At 39.4% G+C, this 21,674-nt stretch overlaps 1 protein-coding gene across 2 annotated transcripts in view; it reads left to right on the top strand.

Annotated features, from left to right (window-relative positions):
- Window positions 1-20,736, top strand: part of LOC126195802 (exosome complex component RRP4) — a 115,054-nt gene extending 94,318 nt beyond the window's left edge. For both annotated transcript variants that reach the window (XM_049934441.1, XM_049934449.1), the window contains one exon: window positions 20,355-20,736. In XM_049934441.1, coding sequence (XP_049790398.1) covers window positions 20,355-20,432 — 78 coding nt within the window. In that variant the 3' untranslated portion in view covers window positions 20,433-20,736. The remainder of the gene's footprint in view (window positions 1-20,354) is intronic.
- Window positions 20,737-21,674: the final 938 nt, after the last annotated feature.

Consider the following 21,674-nt stretch of genomic DNA (forward strand, 5'->3'; position numbering starts at 1 on the left):
GCAGTCAATAATTGCCATGAATCAAATTACAATAATTCGGGCATCTCTCCATGAAGATACGGCCTGTGATCACGTTATTTTGCTTGTGGTTATGGCAAATGCTACGGCGTGTGATAATGTCCTGTTTTGCTACAAAGGTGGTGGTGATGTAAATAATTCTCTTATAACGCCAGATACAAACAGATTCACAGTTGAAGACCATTGTCTTCTTAGTATATCGGTGCAGAAAAGGAATAAATAGGTGAGACATAAGGTGAAATTTGGGAAACTTTTTAATTGTTTCAGTGGAGATTTATCTTCAGGAACTAGAAAGAAAAACCTTTGCAATGGGATCTGAGACAGGTGCACCATGCATTGGAAGACCCAACAAATATGACAATGATAATGAGGTTACTGAACGCTGAAATGAATCATCGCTCCGGTCATCATCAAAATTCACAAGGAAGCAGTTTGCCAAAACATTCCCAGAACCTCTATGTGTTGTTGGATGAAGATGTATGATGATATCTCTCTAGATGTTATCTGAACTCGACAAAGTTGGTCTGCCAAATTATGTTTTTATGCAGTAGGATGGTACCTCGGACACTATTGGACTGCTTTTCGAGGCTGGTTGAACAACTAATTTCGGTTGTTGATTGGACGTAGAGGGCCTCTTATATGGCCACCCAGAAGCCTGGGCTTAACAACGTGTGATAATTGGCTATAGTCATTCTTAAAGGAACAGATTTTTGCAGCTCATATGACTCCCATTAGAGCTGAAAGAAGCGATTACCCATACCTTGAGAACAATCACAGCCGAAATTCTGCACTGGACAAGCAGACACACATGGCAGCAAGTCCAACTCTGTGCTAAGAATGATCATCAGCATACAGAGAGAGTTTGAAATATATAAGAAGTATGCAAGAACATTAATTTCTGTGTTATTACATTCTTGCTTGTATCTTTTTCTGTTAAATACAGGGGTTGCCCAGAAAGTAATGCACAGCATTTTTTTCAACAATTCTTCATTGAACATAGTGAGTGTCACACGTGCGAAAGAATGGTGTTTTATCTACACACACTGTTTTTCCACGTAAATTCTATCCTGTTCTGTGGCCTTCCTCCAGCACAAAACAAGGTTGTGTATGCTCAGATTATACCAATCCTTGTTCTGGTGGCGGAGCCAGTGCTTCACTGTGTGAATCACCTCCTCATCTTCCTCAAAATGTCTTCCACGAATGGCATCCTTTAATGACCCAAGCAAGTGGAAGTCAGAGGGGCTATGTCAGGACTGTCAGGTGTGACAGCCATGGATGGTCTCCCCGACCACTGCAAATCGTGTAGCTCCACCGAACTGCCTTCTGATGACCTCATCCTCCATGCCCAGCGACTAACTGTACTTTGTTGTAACTGTATCTTTGTTAACAGCAGATGTTCCATAGACCCAAGCGTTTGTGAATATTCCCCACATTTTTTTCCTCTGCAGCGAGAAATTCAATGACGCCACATTGCTTGTGATGTACATCACCTACAGACGCCATTTTGAAACTGTCCTCAGCTACGCTCTCCGTTGGAAGTGATGGAAACTTGGGGCTCTCACTCAGGAGACATCAAATAATACATATGTAACGTTTCACATTCGTAGCATTGTTTTTGGCTGAGAAAAAAAATGTGGTGCATTACTTTCTGGGCAACCCTCGTACAAATTGTGCTAGAGCTAGGGCTCTCATGTTGCTTCTTGTTTTAGTACCATAACAGTAAACATTTCCGATCATTACTTCTGGGCTACCTTATACAGGAATGAGGCATCCAGATGGGAATGGGATGGAGATCTTTGACAGTTGGTGAAGAAAATGGTTCTGGTCTTTAATATGAGAAGCTAGGCAGCTGTCAGTTGGTTGTAGGTGTTGGTCAATAAGAGTGGAGGTCCAGACCCTTTCAATAGGAACACAGTGTACAGCTACAACAGGGTGTCCAGGACTTTCAGGGTTATGGATGTGGGATGCATGTAAAAGGAAGGAGAGGAGGGATGTCATTGGGGTGCTGGGAGAAATGGATTCTGAGAAGAGATTCTGTAATTGTTGGCCACCACCCCCAACTAATTGGCTGTAGCATAACCTCACATATTAAAGATATGAACCACTTCCTTTATTGACTATCAAGTATGCCCACCACATTACCACCTGGATCCCCACTCATCACTGTTGATGCCATCAGAGGTAGGGCCACTTGTGAAAGCATTCATTCATGGGGACACCAGTGAAAACATTCGTGTCATGTACCAGTTCTGCTGCAATTTTTACATAGCATTTTTATGTAGGCATGACCACACTCAACTGCACAATGTAGTAGAAAGAGAGAGAGAGAGAGAGAGAGAGAGAGAGACTGACTCAGCACCTTAGCATTCAATGAGTTGTTTCCTTTCTGTACTGCTAAATTTTCGCGAGCAACCCCTTGTGCAAACTGGCAGTGCCAGTCATCCAAAGGATATGGGATGCATTTGGTGGTTTAATTTCAATGACACTGAATGAAATGTCCAGTCATTGCAATATACAGACATAGGATCTTCACAGACAGAAAAAGTAACCAGTCTCCATCCAATGTCAAACCGATGCTCACTTTTTTCCTTCGGTGTCAATGATTTTGTGAATGCGAATTCATAATGCGAGGTCAGATGTAATTGCTGTGCAATCATTTTGTTGTGTTTGCATGAGTAATTTGCTAAGAGAGATCATAGTTGTTAAAAAGAATTTTACCATGACAACATGCCCTCCATGTCAGCTGTGTCAGTTTCCAAATCCCTCATACTTCCAAACAGGGTTCCATGTGATTATTTTCCTTTGTTTCCAAGGTCGAAACTGGTGCTGAAAGGAAATTATTTCAACATCACTTACAAATGTAGAATAACTACTCATCCACAGTGATGCCTTTCACTAAAGAGCCTTTTCTAGACTGCATGGGAAAGTGGAAACACTAGTGGGACAGGAGTTAGCATAGAGCAGAGAAGCACTTTGAAAAAGAAGAAGACATATAAAAGTTGAAAAAAATATGAGTAGTGCTTATAAAAGTTTATATTCTGATGGGCCTGCAGCATGCATTAATTCTGTAAATGACATAATATATATGTTTTTAAGTTGCTGCTTCACAGTGCATTTATCAACTCACTGCTTATAGATGATGAATTCCATTTTGTCTACTATGCGATTTTCAAATGGTCCTGCAATGTTAATGATAGTAAAATGTATGCATAAAATTATAGGTGCATATGTTAGATGGCTTTACATGCACGTTGATGATAATTTGTGTTACATTTTAGATGTTACAATAAAGCATCCTGGAGTGTTTTACTGAGATTATATCTCAGTTTTTGTGTTGTTGGAATTCATCAGATATTTACGTATGGTGCTCACTTTTGTATTTGCACCTATAGTTGACAGGAAAGCTTACTCCACCACTGCATTTTTGTTTAAAATCAGTTTACATTCGGTGTAAATCAGTGGTAATAGCTACAGTACAGAAGATCATATTACAAGGTAATCCTAAAAGTAAGGTCTCCTATTTTTTTATAAGTACATGGTCCTGTTTATTTCTACAATGGTTTACATCAGTTTACAGCTTGGATATTTAGCTATTTTTTGACATAATTACCATTTCTGTTGATGCATTTTTGTAGACACTGTGGCAATTTTTGTATGCCCATGTCATGCCAGCTCGCCGCCAAGCTGTTCAGAAAGTTATGAACCTCTTCTTTCACCTCGTCGTCGGAGCTGAATTGCTTTCTGGCCAAATGTTCTTTTAACCTAGGGAACAGGTGATAGCCACTGGGCGCCAAGTCAGTACTGTAGGGTGGGTGGGTGATAATGTTCCACTGAAACTGTTACAGAAGAGCAGAGGTTTGCTGAGCGATGTGTGGGCGAGCGTTGTCATGGAGAATGTGAACACTCTTGCTCAACATTCCTCTTCTCCGGTTCTGAATCGCCTGTTTGAGTTTTTTCAGAGTCTCACACTACCTGTCAGCATTAATTGTGGTCCCAGCGATTCAGCTCCGATGACGAGGTGAAAGAAGAGGTTCATAACTGTCTAAACAGCATGGCAGCGAGCTGGTATGACATGGGCATACAAAAACTGCCCCAGCGTCTACAAAAATGCATCAACAGAAATGGTGATTATGTCGAAAAATAGCTAAATGTTCAAGCTGTAAACTGTTGTAAACCATTGTAGAAATAAACAGGTCCATGTACTTATAAAAACATAGGAGACCTTACTTTTGGGTTTACCCTCGTACTATGGGTTTTTGTGTGTTGTGCAAAGATATTTATGTAGTAAGAATTCCAATGTTATTACTTCTTATCTGATGTTGGTTATGTGTTGAAATAAATTCTTTTTCTTTTTGGAAGCCAGTAAAGTTTTCCAAATACTGTTTGCATTTTTGTTATGTATTTTCATTAAGAATTTCGTCAGAATGTGTGTTTATGTGGATAAAGATTTCAAATTTTTCCAGGATATTAATTGTCATTCCTTTTGGTACACAATGGAGTATTTTCATTGCTTTTTATATTTATCCAGTTTTGTATTTTTGGTTGTGTAAGTGAACATAAAATATAGACTGATAACTTTCACAATTTCGAGAGTTTGTTTTTGTACCTAACTGCAAAGTTCAAACCTGTGCATCCAATGTTAAATTTGTTGCAGTAATTGCATGAGATTATATATGTGCCTGGATTTAAGAAAACTGGAAGTTTGGTATTTCCTGAGTGTACCATCCTACTCATTATTAATTACGACCATGGATGTTTGGACTCATCTGTCGAAGCATCTTCTGTAACATATGGCATTATATAACGTGACCAGTGGACACATTGTATTTCATCTTGGCATGCAATGGAATAATTTCACTGACATCAGTTTGAACAACTACTGAATGTTGTGTAGCATAACGAAGTTTTAAAAAATTTGGACTGTGCTTTTCTAACTTAGTAATCAACAGAGATTCAATTTCCATTATCTGTTACTGCTGCCAAGCTATTTGTACAAAACTCAGTACACTAATGTCTCATTCCAGAACTCTGCAGTATTCGTTTCACCTTGATATACTTTTCCATTTTGTACCACATTCCAAAGAAATTGATTGTTTTGTCAGTCTAGGAAAAGCTTAGGTGCTCTTATGAAAAAGATTTAACTAAGAAGTGCATGTTCTGGTGATATTTGCAAACACAAACTAGTAATATACTGGTGGTAATAATGGAAAGTTTTCCTTCATAGTGTTTCCATTTGTACACAAGAAAAGAGAAAAAGATGTTGTAATAGTTATGGATCTACATCATTGTTAACTCCCCCTATCCATCAACAATGGTGTGGAGTTACTTATCTGTTTGTGTAAGCCCATGTTGACAGATTTTGTAGTTCAGTTGTAGGAAGGCTCTTCAGTTGCAGTATATTTCTTATTGCACAAAATGGGGGAAGATATCGAAGAGATAGGAAAAACAAAAACTGTGTTTGTGTGTTTTCTGTATTCTGACAAGTGCCATTGACATTGTAGACCACACCTATATTGTTAAACATGTCAGAAAATTAAGGAATTGAAGATGAAAGTTTATTTCAGTGTTACCTCAGCAGAAGGATTAGTTAAATTGTGAAATTTCCAGAAATGGGTTAGCATCTGATTGAGGTTCTGTAGCATGGGGTGTTTCACTGGGTTCCTTTGTAATACTGTTTCTTTTTCAGATATACATTAATGACTTGCCTTCAGGTATAGCAGATAACACTAAAGTTGTTTTATTTGCATAAAATAAATGTAATTGCCAAAGATTCAGGTCACTAACTTTTAGATTCAGAATTTTATTATCTGATTATATATGTAGATAAATTATTGACTCAGTGTACAGGGTAAATAACATAATATACAGCACCAAAAAAATTCTTAATTAGAACTGTCAGTGCAAGTTTATTACCTCACTCTACAAAGATAGCTCTATCATCATCATCTAAATGTTTTGTTGTTGCATAACATTTCTATACAAAAACGGCAAGTAATTTTCTTTCCAGTAACTTTAGTTCCACACTGTGGAAGTGTTCGTCTTTTAATTTATTATAGATTTTTGTAGCTTTGTTTCTAGTATCATACATGTTGAAAGTGGTTACCTATAGATAATTCTGATTTGTCATTTTTAGAGATAAACAGTTCATAAATGTAAATACACATGAATATTCTGTTTATACTACTTACATTCCCGTACCTTTCTTACGATAAACTCGAAATAGCTGTGACACATTATTTTTTTAGTGCCCAAGTCTCACATAGGACAACATAGTCATTGTGAATGTATGACTGTTTAACTTTGTTACCTAGTAGTTTTTTCTGTAAATGTCCACAGAATTTGATAGACTGTTTCCCTAATATCCTGATTTTTGTGGTAATTTTAGAATTATTAGATTTTGACAGCGTAGTTTTAAGCTGTTTTCATTGGATGTTAGTTGTGTTTAATTTCAATCCATTTAGATCAAACCGTTGCTCTAAGTTTGTGCTGGCGACTCTTTCGGGAATTTGTTTTATGGTTACTCTTTCAGTGAGAACCACTGTTCATTCATATGCAAATAAAACTAAATGGAGAGTTGTATCTAGAAATAAATTTTGTATGTAAAATACAAAGGGGATTGCAGGGTAATGACTTGGTCACCTTTTAAATTTTTTTATCACTTATCTCATTCTTTTTGCTCATTTAGGAAAACATAAGTTATTTACTTTTGTTTCCAGGTTCGTTCATTTAACTTTCCTGAATGCTTCAATGATAAAAGTAGACAAAATCTATACTCTGATAAAAATTACTCTGTGACTGACAGATGACAGTGGTGGAATGTGGAGTTGCCGGCTCATGCACAATATGTCACGAGCTCATGTGATCGATAGTTGCGCATGCAGCAACAAAGGAACAAGTCGTCTGCTTACCGAATGTTGCCAGTGTCTTTGTACGTAGTGGGGAGGGCAGTGGTGGGAGCTGCTGGTGCTGCCGCTATAGGGGCAGCCACCTTGAAAATAAGTGCGAAGCATGTATCAAGATGACAGTCAAGGCCCTTAGCTAATAGCACTATGTTGTCTGTGTCCTTTTGAGGCACAGTGCTTGGCAACAACGTACTGCTGCTGTGAGACTCTGCGATAAATGTTTTGAGAAGGGAAAATGCAAATATTATAGTGATTAGCTTGAAAAAACAGACAATTTGAAAAGTAACGTCTGCATGGGGAGAAGAAATTAGTGAATGTGAATTGTTTTGCATTGTGTGTTCTTGCTTTCTTAATTTTAAGTCAAAAGGTTTTCAGGAAATTTTTAATCACTCACTTTCAACAAAATGCAAGTGTAACTTTGATAGTAAATTTGGACGCCATCAGTTATAATTAGAACTTTCAGATTGGACACAACCTTCAAGTTTGGTTCATGCATCAACAATATGGATGTCAAGTACCAAGGAGAGTTCCACCACTGCTGAATTGATTTGGACAGTGAAATTAGTGGTTTCCAATTACTCTGTGGACTCATCAAATGATATTTGTAACATTTTAAGATGATTCCAGAATGAGATTTTCACTCTGCAGCAGAGTGTGCGCTGATATGAAACTTCCTGGCAGATTAAAACTGTGTGCCCGACCGAGACTCGAACTCGGGACCTTTGCCTTTCGCGGGCAAGTGCTCTACCATCTGAGCTACCGAAGCACGACTCACGCCCGGTCCTCACAGCTTTACTTCTGCCAGTACCTCGTCTCCTACCTTCCAAACTTTACAGAAGCTCTCCTGCGAACCATGCAGAACTAGCACTCCTGAAAGAAAGGATATTGCGGAGACATGGCTTAGCCACAGCACTTGCCCACGAAAGGTAAAGGTCCCGAGTTCGAGTCTCGTTCGGGCACACAGTTTTAATCTGCCAGGAAGTTTCATATCAGCGCACACTCCGCTGCAGAGTGAAAATCTCATTCTGGAAACATCCCCCAGGCTGTGGCTAAGCCAAGTCTCCGCAATATCCTTTCTTTCAGGAGTGCTAGTTCTGCATGGTTCGCAGGAGAGCTTCTGTAAAGTTTGGAAGGTAGGAGACAAGGTACTGGCAGAAGTAAAGCTGTGAGGACCGGGTGTGAGTCGTGCTTTGGTAGCTCAGTTGGTAGAGCACTTGCCCACGAAAGGCAAAGGTCCCGAGTTCGAGTCTCGGTCGGGCACACAGTTTTAATCTGCCAGGAAGTTTCATTTTAAGATGATGATTTTCACTTACGTGTATGAAAACGAGATGCCGAATAAATGATGGATTGGTACAATATTTCCCAGAATATATGATAGAAGAGGCATGTTCATAAAATTACATATTGAGTTTTGATGAAATTACTAAAATTAAAGATAGAAAAAAATTGCAAACAACCATTACATTTTGGTCAGAGAGTAAGTGCTGCATGACTACACATCACCTAAGAACTTTAAATCGGTAAGGCAGATGCTGAAACATTACATTGGAAATAATGTGAAGTACTTTCTGAAGCCATCTTGTCCCTAAATAAATGCCCTATGCTGGGATCAGCTGGGCCTAGAGTCAACAAAAAAATATTTAGGCTTTTAGATAGTGACGTCCATGAGACCCGAAGTAGGCAACCCTAAACATTGGAACTCGCATCATTTATTCAAGGCAAAATGCCTCATTAAAGGCTTTGGAATGTTTAGATCAAGGAGCATCAGAATTTCTGGCAAATACTCCCTATTATTTTAACGGTTGACCTGTTTGCTGGGAAGAATGTGAAGGAATTCAGTCCATGCTTAACATTCCACATCACAAATTTTAGAAGCATACTACCACTAGGTGACTTACTGTAGGATCTGCAAACAACAGTATTTTGGAACATTGGGATGGTATTTGATATTACTTTCTTAAATATTTTCCTCTAAAAAAGAATTCTGCTACTGTTCAGTTCAAATCCTACAATGCCACTGTGAATGCATTATAGAAACCTTCAATAAAAGCAGAACTTTATTTCATAATGTCATCTGCAGAACTATTCACTATGTACACACTGTTTTCAAAGCCATACACCTTTGATTCACAAGTTGCATATAGAAATAGAGACCGCACTTAACACCTTTTTGGGTCGGTTTTTTTTTTTTAAAGGTTCCTGCTTTGAAAAAAATTGAGAATATTTGTGAAGTTCTACATAATGAACTCTTTACATTTGATAATCTGCTTCCACTTGAACAACTAGTGTTGGCAGGCAGGTAACCAAAGAGCTTAGTAAACTGGAAGAAGGTGACAAGTTGTGGTTTCCAGGTTTAAAGACCTTTAAATATGTCTGCTTGTGTCTGTATATGTGTGGATGGATATGTGCGTGTGTGCGAGTGTATACCTGTCCTTTTTTCCCCCTAAGGTAAGTCTTTCCGCTCCCGGGATTGGAATGACACCTTACCCTCTCCCTTAAAACCCACATCCTTTCGTCTTTCCCTCTCCTTCCCCTCTTTCCTGATGAAGCAACCGTTGGTCGCAACCAACGCTTGAATTTTGTGTGTATGTTTGTGTGTCTATCAACATGCCAGCACTTTCGTTAGGTAAGTTACATCACCTTTGTTTTTACCAAACGGGAAAGCGCTGGTAGACAGACACAATAAAAAAACACGCAAACACACACACACACACACACACACACACACACACACACACAGAATTTCAAGCTTTCACAACCAACGGTTGCTTCTTCAGGAAAGAGGGAAGGAGAGGGAAAGATGAAAGGATGTGGTTTTTTTTTCCCCTCTCCTTCCCTCTTTCCTGACGAAGCAACCGTTGGTTGTGAAAGCTTGAAATTCCAAACGGGAAAGCGCTGGTAGACAGACACAATAAAAAACACGCAAACACACACACACACAGAATTTCAAGCTTTCGCAACCAACGGTTGCTTCGTCAGGAAAGAGGGAAGGAGAGGGAAAGATGAAAGGATGTGGGTTTTTTTTTTCCCCTCTCCTTCCCTCTTTCCTGACGAAGCAACCGTTGGTTGTGAAAGCTTGAAATTCTGTGTGTGTGTTTGTGTGTTTTTTATTGTGTCTGTCTATCAGCGCTTTCCCGTTTGGTAAGTCGTCGAATCTTTGTTTTTAATATATTTTTCCCATGTGGAATGTTTCTTTCTAAAAATGTCTGCTTGTGTCTGTGTATGTGCGGATGGATGTGTGTGTGTGTGCGAGTGTATACCTGTCCTTTTTTCCCCCTAAGGTAAGTCTTTCTGCTCCCGGGATTGGAATGACTCCTTACCCTCTCCCTTAAAACCCACATCCTTTCGTCTTTCCCTCTCCTTCCCTCTTTCCTGACGAAGCAACTGTTGGTTGTGAAAGCTTGAATTTTGTGTGTATGTTTGTGTTTGTTTGTGTGTCTATCGACCTGCCAGCGCTTTCGTATGGTAAGTCACATCATCTTTGTTTTTAGATATATTTTTCCCGCGTGGAATGTTTCCCTCATATATATATATATATATATATATATATATATATATATATATATATATATATATATATATATATATAAAAACAAAGATGATGTAACTTACCAAACGAAAGCGCTGGCAGGTCGACAGACACACAAACAAACACAAACATACACACGAAATTCAAGCTTTCGCAACAAACTGTTGCCTCATCAGGAAAGAGGGAAGGAGAGAGAAAGCCGAAAGGATGTGGGTTTTAAGGGAGAGGGTAAGGAGTCATTCCAATCCCGGGAGCGGAAAGCCTTACCTTAAGGGGGGAAAAAAGGACAGGTATACACTCGCGCACACACACACATATCCATCCGCACATACACAGACACAAGCAGACATTTGTAAAAGCAAAGAGTTTGGGCAGAGATGTCAGTTGAGGCGGAAGTACAGAGGGAAAGATGTTGTTGAAAGACAGGTGAGGTATGAGCGGCGACAAATTGAAATTAGCAGAGATTGAGGCCTGGCGGATAACGAGAAGAGAGGATATGCTGAAGGGCAAGTTCCCATCTCCGGAGTTCTGACAGGTTGGTGTTAGTGGGAAGTATCCAGATAACGCGGACGGTGTAACACTGTGCCAAGATGTGCTGGCCATGCACCAAGGCATGTTTAGCCACAGGGTGATCCTCATTACCAACAAACACTGTCTGCCTGTGTCCATTCATGCGAATGGACAGTTTGCTGCTGGTCAAGTGGAGCACTTTTGGGGTTCTTCTGTGGGAGGTTCTGGGTTTGAGGAGGTGAGGAAGTGGCTCTGGTTATTTGCTTCTGTACCAGGTCGGGAGGGTAGTTGCGGGATGCGAAAGCTGATTTCGGGTTTTTGGTGTAATGGTTCAGGGATTCCGGACTGGAGCAGAATGTTTGCCACGAAGACCTAGGCTGTAGGGAAGGGACCGTTTGATGTGGAATGGGTGGCAGCTGTCATAATGGAGGTACTGTTGCTTGTTGGTGGGTTTGATGTGGACGGACGTGTGAAGCTGGCCATTGGACAGGTGGAGGTCAACATCAAGGAAATTGGCATCTGATTTGGAGTAGGACCAGGTGAATCTGATGGAACCAAAGGAGTTGAGGTTGGAGAGGAAATTCTGGAGTTCTTCTTCACTGTGAGTCCAGATCATGAAGATGTCATCAATAAATCTGTACCAAACTTTGGGTTGGCAGGCCTGGGTAACCAAGAAGGCTTCCTCTAAGCGACCCATGAATAGGTTGGCGCGTGAGGGGGCCATCCTGGTGCCCATGGCTGTTCCCTTTAATTGTTGGTATGTCTGGCCTTCGAAAGTGAAGAAGTTGTGGGTCAGGATGAAGCTGGCTAAGGTAATGAGGAAAGAGGTTTTTGGTAGGGTGGCAGGTGATCGGCATGAAAGGAAGTGCTCCATCGCAGCGAGGCCCTGGACGTGCGGAATATTTGTGTATAAGGAAGTGTGGTTACAAGAATGGTTTCCGGGGGTAACAGACTGGGTAGGGATTCCAGGCATTCGAGAAAGTGGTTGGTGTCTTTGATGAAGGATGGGAGACTGCATGTAATGGGTTGAAGGTGTTGATCTACATAGGCAGAGATATGTTCTGTGGGGGCTTGGTAGCCAGCTGTGTTGATCTACATAGGCAGAGATATGTTCTGTGGGGGCTTGGTAGCCAGCTACAATGGGACGGCCGGGATGATTGGGTTTGTGAATTTTAGGAAGAAGGTAGAAGGTAGGGGTGCGGGGCATTGGTGGGGTCAGGAGGTTGATGGAGTCAGGTGAAAGGTTTTGTAGGGGGCCTAAGGTTCTGAGGATTCCTTGAAGCTCCGCCTGGACATCAGGAATGGGATTACCTTGGCAAACTTTGTGGTTACAAGGATGGTTTCCGGGGGAAAAACACAGATGATGTGACTTACCGAACGAAAGTGCTGGCAGGTCGATAGACACACAAACAAACACAAACATACACACGAAATTCAAGCTTTCGCAACAAACTGTTGCCTCATCAGGAAAGAGGGAAGGAGAGGGAAAGACAAAAGGATGTGGGTTTTAAGGGAGAGGGTGAGGAGTCATTCCAATCCCGGGAGCGGTAAGACTTACCTTAGGGGGAAAAAGGACAGGTATACACTCGCACACACACACATATCCATCCGCACATACACAGACACAAGCAGACATTTGTAAAGGCAAAGAGTTTGGGCAGAGATGTCAGTCGAGGCGGAAGTACAGAGGCAAAGATATTGTTGAAAGACAGGTGAGGTATGAGCGGCGGCAAATTGAAATTAGCGGAGATTGAGGCCTGGCGGATAACGAGAAGAGAGGATATGCTGAAGGGCAAGTTCCCATCTCCGGAGTTCTAACAGGTTGGTGTTAGTGGGAAGTATCCAGATAACCCGGACGGTGTAACACTGTGCCAAGATGTGCTGGCCGTGCACCAAGGCATGTTTAGCCACAGGGTGATCCTCATTACCAACAAACACTGTCTGCCTGTGTCCATTCATGCGAATGGACAGTATGTTGCTGGTCATTCCCACATAGAAAGCTTCACGGTGTAGGCAGGTCAGTTGGTAAATCACGTGGGTGCTTTCACACGTGGCTCTCCCTTTGATCGTGTACACCTTCCGGGTTACAGGACTGGAGTAGGTGGTGGTGGGAGGGTGCATGGGACAGGTTTTACACCGGGGGCAGTTACAAGAGTATTACATATATTTTTCCCATGTGGAATGTGACTACTTACTTTTATTACAAGGGTATTAGATATATTTTTCCCATGTGGAATGACTACTTACTTCTTTTATTGCAATAAACAATTAAATATTTTTCTTTTCTAGATGAAACAATTTACTGCCATCATCTAAAATATTTTTATGTTGAGAGAAAGATCACTCTCTTCATTTGAAGTCACAGACAGTACCAGAAAGAGGCTATTTCACTTGCAGAATAGGCATTAAGTTGTTTTTCAGATTATCCTTGTAACACCTTATTCACATCTTGAAGAAATGTTAAACCTTGATTTGTTGCTTCAGTTTTCTCGGTTTTAGTATGAAGACACTTTCCTATCTCTCCTGGTAGGTCTCCAGTAAGAGCTGCAGGGCAGACGGCAGAGGCATCCCTTTTTCTTCCAAACATGCAGTGAGGGGTTTACTAACTAAGTCTCAATAAACACTGAGACTCTTCTCATTATGAACACTAACTGCAATGGAGATACTTGTTGCTTTGTTTTTGTTCATCAGGTCGAGCATCCTATAAATGTTCACCATAATATTGACCTGCTTCAATCCATGTTCCCCTTCTTGTGAGGATTGGCTCTGTGGGGAAAACAAGTATTATGCTTCATATCAGTAAATAATTCAGCTCTTGATGGTGCCTTCACATACACTTTTTTTTTACAGAGAGGAAATTAAGGCATTTACTTCTGAAAAATTCACTTGGGTTTCCTCTGCCAAGTGGTGAAGAGCACATGCTAAATAACGTATATGAATTGCCTTAGTATAAAATACCTGCAAAGCCTTAGCAATCTTAATCATGTGTTGTGCTGCATGTTAACTGTTGCCAAGAGTTGTACCTCATTTTTTTTACATGCAATCAAACATGTAACACATTATGAACAACCCTAGCAATCCAATAGTTTGTTTCTTCAAGTATCTTAGACACAAGGAGATGGGGTGTTCCTGGTTCAAGTTCTGTCATTTTTCCCACGACGACATTGCCAATAAATCTCCCACACTAGTATGTTATTTCATCTACAGATAACCACAAACTTGAGTCGCGGGCATCACCTCTTATTTCTTGTATCACCTGAAAGGAGTCATTTTATTGAAAATTGATAAAGATCGGGGGTGGAATTTTATATCTCACTTTTGGGGGGAGCAAGTTTAAATTTTTTTTTAAAAAATAGTATGTTTGTTGATTATGAACTAAACTTAACCTGTGGGACTAAGTAATTTTACATTTCCACTGTCAATATGTTTCCAAGTTTTAAATAATTGACAAGTTTAAATACCTCTTCATAGACTTTACCAATGGAGTTTTTCATTATTGTTGATTAATCAGGAACTTTTCGTTTAGACTGTTTTTCCAGGAATGTTTGAAATTTTACATTATTTAAATTATTCAAAGGGATGTTGGCTGAAACTAGTGCTCCGAATATATCTTTTGAAAAATTAACATTGCCGTAATTTCCACTTCTGCTTGCAGAAGGTGCTGCAGGTAACATTGTTTGGATCTTGGGGATATTTTTATTAACAGAATGTCTATGAGCAGCTGTTTGTAAACATTGTGTAATCTAAAATATCTTCTTGTAGGACTCCTATAAAAATGGTAAAAAAATAATTTGAGTTTATTTTAGTTAAATAAAAACAACAATTACTAACTCAAAAATTGTGTTAATTTTTAAAATATATTTACTTACTTACTTTTACTGGCCACATAAACCGCAGTCGGTCCTTGGCCTCCATCAGTCCTGCCTTCCACACTTCTTGTCATCTACATCTCCATCTCCCAGACCCAGTATCTGCAGGTCTCCCATGGTATTATCCTTCCATCTCATTCTTGGCCGTCCCAGGGGTCTCTTCCCTTCAGCTTCTCCATCCATTACAGCCTTTATTACCATGTTCTCCCCTCTCCTCCTCACATGTCCGTACCATCTTAGTGTCTTAATTTTAATACCCACTACAATGTCAGGCAGTGTGTATAATTGTTTGAGTTCTCTGTTTTTCCTTATTCTTCACTGTTCACTTTCTTTCTCTGGTCCATATATTTATCTCAGTATTTTATTTTCAAAAGTGATGAGTTTTTTCTCTGACTTCTATGTCAGGGTCCATGTCTCACTTGCATAGCACACTATTGGCTTGATGATGGTCTGATATATTCTTATTTTTGCCTGCCTAGATAGTAACTTTGATCTTATGATGTACATAGTTCCTAGACGTATTTTCCCAGCTTGAATTCTTGTTCTGTAAGGTTTTGTTGGTTGATGTTGACACCTAGTTACATGAATGTGTCTGTTTTCTGTATTGTTAGATTTCCGATTTTTAGATGGATTGGTCCTAAATGAGCTTTTCTTCCTACTACCATGAACTTTGTTTTACTTTTGTTTATACTTAGACCTGCTTTCTTAGCTTCTTCCATTAGCACAGTCCTCATTTTCTCCAGGTCTTCCATGTTCATTCCTATCAGCACAATATCATCCGCAAAAGCCAGGACATTTATCTTTTTTCCTATGGTGACTCCAGCACTTTCATATGTTACTCTCTTCAGGGTGTTGTTGAGGGCCAAATTGAACAGGGTTGGTGATATATCATCTTCCTGTCTCACTTTTGTTTTTACTTCAAATGCTTCTGAGAATTCCCCCTGTACTTTCACTTTACACTTTGATTCCATCACACACATTTTACTTAGCTCTACTCATTACTGTCATTTTTCTCTCATTCTCGTGTCAGCCTTATAAGTCTTCATTGATTATGTTTTTGTAACTTTTATTTTAATTGATGCTTGAGAACATATTAACTTGATATTGAGCACTAATGCACTCTTTGCTCCATGTTCATTTTCTGTTGCCTTGTAAATCTTGAATCCCTACATCACAATTACGGAGTTAGGTTTGGACTGTTCCCATTACGGTGATTGTGGCACTGCCGTTCCTGTTCACCTACATCTCCATGATTAGCTCCAGTAAATCATATTCAGAGTGACAGCTTGAGTCACACCTACAAGTAGTATTGAGTCAGTTGGTATGGTGTCATCTTCATTGAGTGTCATTTGTTGGTGGAAGTGGTAGGCAGGCAAGATGTAACACCACAAGGGTAATAAGGGGAACAGAAGTGTGGAAAGTAGGAATATATGAAGGAAAGACAGGATTAGGACCTGGAGAAAGAGGATCTGTGAAAGGCACAGTGCTGGCCAATGCAAGAGTGAGATACTGTTAGGCAAATCATAATAGTGACAGGAAGTCTGTGGATTAATAGTTCTGTGAAGTCTTTTTCACACTGCTCTAACTATAATGTCATTGCAATATAATGGAGTGATTGTTACTTCCACAAAACTTGTGAAATCCTTGACAACTCTGATGTACCTTTTGTAACTGTGTTGACAGATTAAATGGAAAATATGTTGTATAATTATAATTTTACTGTGTCACAAATACAGAAAGATGTGTTATAGCCAACCGCACTGCAGACTTTATACTTGATTAGCTCTACAGTTAAGTTGAAATCTAGCTATTCTAATTCAAATTTTATGTGATTTCATTTAATATTATGGTCATTTGTTTAAGAACCATGCACCGTGGACCTTGCCCATTGGTGGTATGGCTTTCATACCTCAGCAGTACAGATAGCCATACTGCAGGTGCAACCATAATGGAGTAGTTGTGGTTTCTGAAGAGGGGCAGCAGCATTTTCTGTAGTTGCAGGGATAACAGTCTGGGTCATTGACTGATCTGGCCTTCTAACATCAACCAAAATGGCCTTGCTTTGCTGGTACTGTGAGCAGCTGAAAACAAGGGGAAACTATAGCTGTAAATTTTCCCAAGGGCATGTACTCTACTGTGTGGTTAAATGATGATGGCATTCTCTTGGGTGCCATATTCCAGAGGTAAAATAGTCTCCCATTCAGATCTCCAGGTGGGGGCTACTCGGCAGGGGGGGGGGGGGGTGTTGTCATTAGGGGAAACAAAACTGGTGCTCTGTAGATCAGAGAATGTAATGTTAAATTTCTTAATGATGCAGGTAGGTTAGAAAATTATAAAGGGAAACAGATAGGTTGAACTTAGATGCAGTGGGAATTAGTAAAATTCGATGGCAGTAGGAACAGGGCTGCTGGTCAGATTAATACAGGGCTATAAATACAAAATCAAACAGGGATAATGCAGAAGTAGGTTTAATAATGAATAAGAAACAAGAATGCAGGTAAGCACTATGAACAGCATAGTAAACGCATTATTGTAAGCAAGATAGACATGAAGCCCACAGTCATCACAGTAGTAAAGTTTATAAGCCAACTAGCTCCACAGATGATAAAGAGGCTAAAGAAGTGGATGATAAGATAAAAGAAAATACTCAGATACCTAAGGAGTATGCAAATTTAAGCTCAATGAGGAACTGGAGTTTGATAGTAGGAAAAGGAAGAGAAGAAAAAAGTAATAGATGAAAGTGAACTGGAGGAAAGAATGAAAGAGGAAGTCGTCTGGTAGAATTTTGCACAGGGCGTAATTTAATCATAGCTAACACTTGGTTTAAGAATGCTAACACTTGGTTTAAGAATGCTAACACTTGGTTTAAGAATTATGAAAGAAGACCGTATATGTGGAAGAGACCTGGATATACTGGAAGATTTCAGATTGGTTATATAATAGTAAGACAGATATTTTGGAACCAGATTTTAAATTGTAGGACATTTACAATGGCAGATGTGGTCACTGACTACAATTTATTGGTTTAGTACTGTGGATTAAAACTAAAGAAGTTGTAAAAAGGTAGAGATGGGACCTGGATAGGTTGAAAGATTCAGAGATTGTTGATAGTTTGGAGGGAGCATTAGGCAACAATTGGCTAGTATAGAGGAATGGGATACAGTAGTAGATGAATGGGTAGCTATGAGAGATGAAATAGTGAAGGCGTCAGAAGATCAGATAGGTAAAAATCCTTGGATAACAGAGCAGATATTGAATTTAATTGATAGAAGGCGAAAATATAAAACTGCAGCAAATGAAGCAGGATTACAAACATCTAAAAATGAAATTGACAGAAAGTGCAAAATGGCTTAGCAGGAATGGCCAGTGGAGAAATCTAAGGCTTTAGAAGCATATCTCACTAGGAAAAAGATAAATACCACCTACAGGAAGATTAAAGAGGCGTATGGAGAAGAGAGAAACAGGTGTATGAATTTCAAGAGCTCAGATGTAAAACCAGTCCTAAATAAAGAAGGGAAAGGTGGAAGGAGATTATAGAGGGTCTGTACAAGGGAGATGAACTTGAAAGCAATATTATAGAAAGGGAAGTGGATGTAGATGTAGCTGAGATAGGAGTATTGTACTGCTAGAAGAATGACAGAGCTCTGAAAGACAAAGACAAAACAATGCCCCCAGGGATAAGACTATATTCTGTTAGAACTACTGATAGCCTTGGGAAAGCCATCCATCACAAAACTCTACCTTCTGGTGTGCAAGATGTATGAGATAGGTAATATATCTTCAGATTTTGAGAAGAATGTAGTAATTCCAATTCCAAAGCAAGCAGTTGCTGGCAGGTGGGAAAATTACTGAAATATCAGTTTAATAAATCAAGGTTTCACAATACTAACATGAATTCTTTACAGAAGAATGGAAAAATTGGTAGAAGCTGGAAAGATCAGTTTGGATTCTGGAGAAATGTAGGAACACCTGAGGCAATACTGACCCTATAACTTATCTTAGAATATAGGTCAAGGAAAGGCAAATCTATGTTTATAACTTTTGTAGTCTTATTCTAAGCTTTTGACAGTGTTGACTGTAACACTCTGTTTGAAATTCTGAAGGTAGCAGGGGTAAGATACAGGGACTGAAAGACTGTTTACAACTTGTACAGTAACCAGACGGCAGTTATAAGAGTTTAGGGGCTTTAAAGGGAAGCAGTGGTTGAGAAGGGAGTGAGACAAGATTGTAGCCTATAACCAATGTTATTCAATCTGTACATTAAGCAAGCAGTACAGGAATTAAAAGAAAAATTTAGAGTAGGAATTGAAGCACAGGGTAAAGAAATAAAAACTTTGAGGTTTCTTGACAACATTGTAATTCTGTCAGAGGCAGCAAAGGACTTAGAATAGCAGGTGCAGTGTCTTCAAAGGGTGATACAAGATGAAAAGCAACAAAAGCAAGACAAGAATAATGTAATTTAGGTTGAATTAAAAGGGAATTAGATGAGGAAATGAGACACTTAAAGTAGTAGATGACTTTTGTTATTTAGGCAGCAGAATAACTGATGATGGCCAAAGGGTAGAGCAGATATGAAAGGTAGACTGGCAATGACAAGAAAAGTGTTTCTGATGAAATGAAATTTGTTAACATTGAATATAGATTTAAGTGTTAGGGAGTCTTGTTTGAAAGTATTTGTATGGAGTGCTGCCTTATGTGGATGATTAACAGCTTGGACAAAAAAGAGAATAGAAGCATTTGAAATGTGGTGCTACAGAAGAATACTGAATATTAGGTGGGTGGATCATCTAACTAATGAAGAGGTACTGAATGGAATTGTGGAGAAAAGAAATTTGCTGATAGGACATGTTCTGAGTCGTCAAGTGGTCACCCATTTAGTATTAGAGGGAAGTCTTGAGGGTAAAAATTGTAGAGAGAGACCAAGAGATCAATACAGTAAGCAGATTCAGGATGGAAGTTGCAGTAGTTATTCGAAGATGAAAAGGTTTGCACAGGATAGAGTAGCATGGAGAGCTGCATTATATCAGCCTTCAGACTTAAGACCACAACAACAGAGAATTTATTTCTCGTTCTTGTCTGACTGGGTGTGTACTTTGTTTTAATGCACTCTTGTTGATGGTGAGATGTCATTTGTTACCGTGAATTGATAACAAAAGAAACAAAGTAGTAATTAAATTTTGATATCTCAGTGGTCTGCACCATTGGCAACACATTATTTGGGGATATATTTATAGTACATGTAACTATTTGATCTTAATATTGTGTTGGAAATTGTGTAAATAAAAGGAAAAGAAACATGTGCGTGGTAATGTGCCATATAATAGGAATGCAATGCGCACTCGACACCCAGGATGTAATGTCGAATAAAATGTATCATCCACCTGTATCTATTTACAGTGCTGTTGTTCTCTGGCATAGTACAGGGTCAGTGTTCGGTTGATTTTCTCATGTGTAAGTGAAATATGACATGCCTCTTTGTGTAGACATTGTGATATTAATTTTCCTTGTACTTTCATTGTTCTGCAGGTTGCTGAATTGTTGCAGCCTGAGCCTATGAAGGATGTTGCAGTTCTTACTAGACACAGGCTGACTTTGTCTGTGTAAAACTTACAGTTTATGTTAACTTTCTGTTATGGAAGAGCCATTGCACCAAACAAAAATATATACACACTTGCTTTTGTGAAATTCTGGTAAGTCCACCAGGCTGTCAGCAGACATGATCACACCAAAACAATTTGATCATAGCAATATTGTTTCAGTACTCATGTTATCATCCATATTCAATTTTGAAGTTGTTATATTTTTTAAAGTTTGTATGGTGACAGTCCTAAAAATAAAATGTATCTCATATAAACAGAAGGAAAAAAAATTATTAAGTTATGTTAAAATAAAGCAAGTTCGTACTTAATTGTGCATGTTCCATGCTATGCCCCACTACATTTTTATAAAAGTTTCTAAACTCATGATCCTTTTGTGATAAAATTATCTCTTTGTGAATTTTGATGCTGCTTTGAGCTTAAGATTGTGTTGGAAATTGTGTAAATAAAAGGAAAAGAAACAAAATTTAGAAATTTGTCAGTATTGGTCAGAATTTGGTGTGTGTGTGTGTGTGTGTGTGTGTGTGTGTGTGTGTGTGTGTGTGTGTGTGTGTTAGCAATAACACTCACTATATCTCTAACTTTTTGTAAGCTTGTCAGGATTCTAGTTGGCACTGACTGGGTTTCATTAGGGAAACCTAGGATTTCCAAACTGGAGGCTACTCAATGGGATGGTAGAACGTAGTGAGCTAAATTGGCTTCTATTTTTATATATGAAGACATGTCTGAGAGAACAGATACCATCGGTGACCATGCAGCATGTTAGAATGAACTTAAAATGAAATGAATACTCCTAGCTGCACACAGGCATTGACATATGCCAACAGGGACAGCTGAAAATGTGTGCCCCGATCGGGACTCGAACCCGGGATCTCCTGCTTACATGGCAGACGCTCTATCCTTCTGAGCCATTGAGGACACAGAGGATAGTGTGACTGCAGGGACTTATCTCTGACACGTCTCCCACGAGACCTACATTCCTGTATGCAGCTAGGGGTATTCATTTCATTGTAATTTCATTGTCTAACAAGCTGCATGGTCACCAATGGTATCTGTTCTTTCGGACATGCCCAAAAGAACAGATACCATCTTCATATATAAATATAGTTAAGGCTCACCGGCCATTTGACCATCTTCTTCTTCTGAGCGGATGCACAAACAATGCCTGAACTCTTCCGGGAATCAGCAAAAAGCCGCGAGTAATGAGTATAATAAGCAGGGGCACCATGAATATAGTCCGGGACATTAA

The sequence above is a fragment of the Schistocerca nitens genome, chromosome 1, assembly GCF_023898315.1.
Source record: "Schistocerca nitens isolate TAMUIC-IGC-003100 chromosome 1, iqSchNite1.1, whole genome shotgun sequence".
In the NCBI taxonomy this organism is placed as follows: Eukaryota; Metazoa; Arthropoda; class Insecta; order Orthoptera; family Acrididae; genus Schistocerca; species Schistocerca nitens.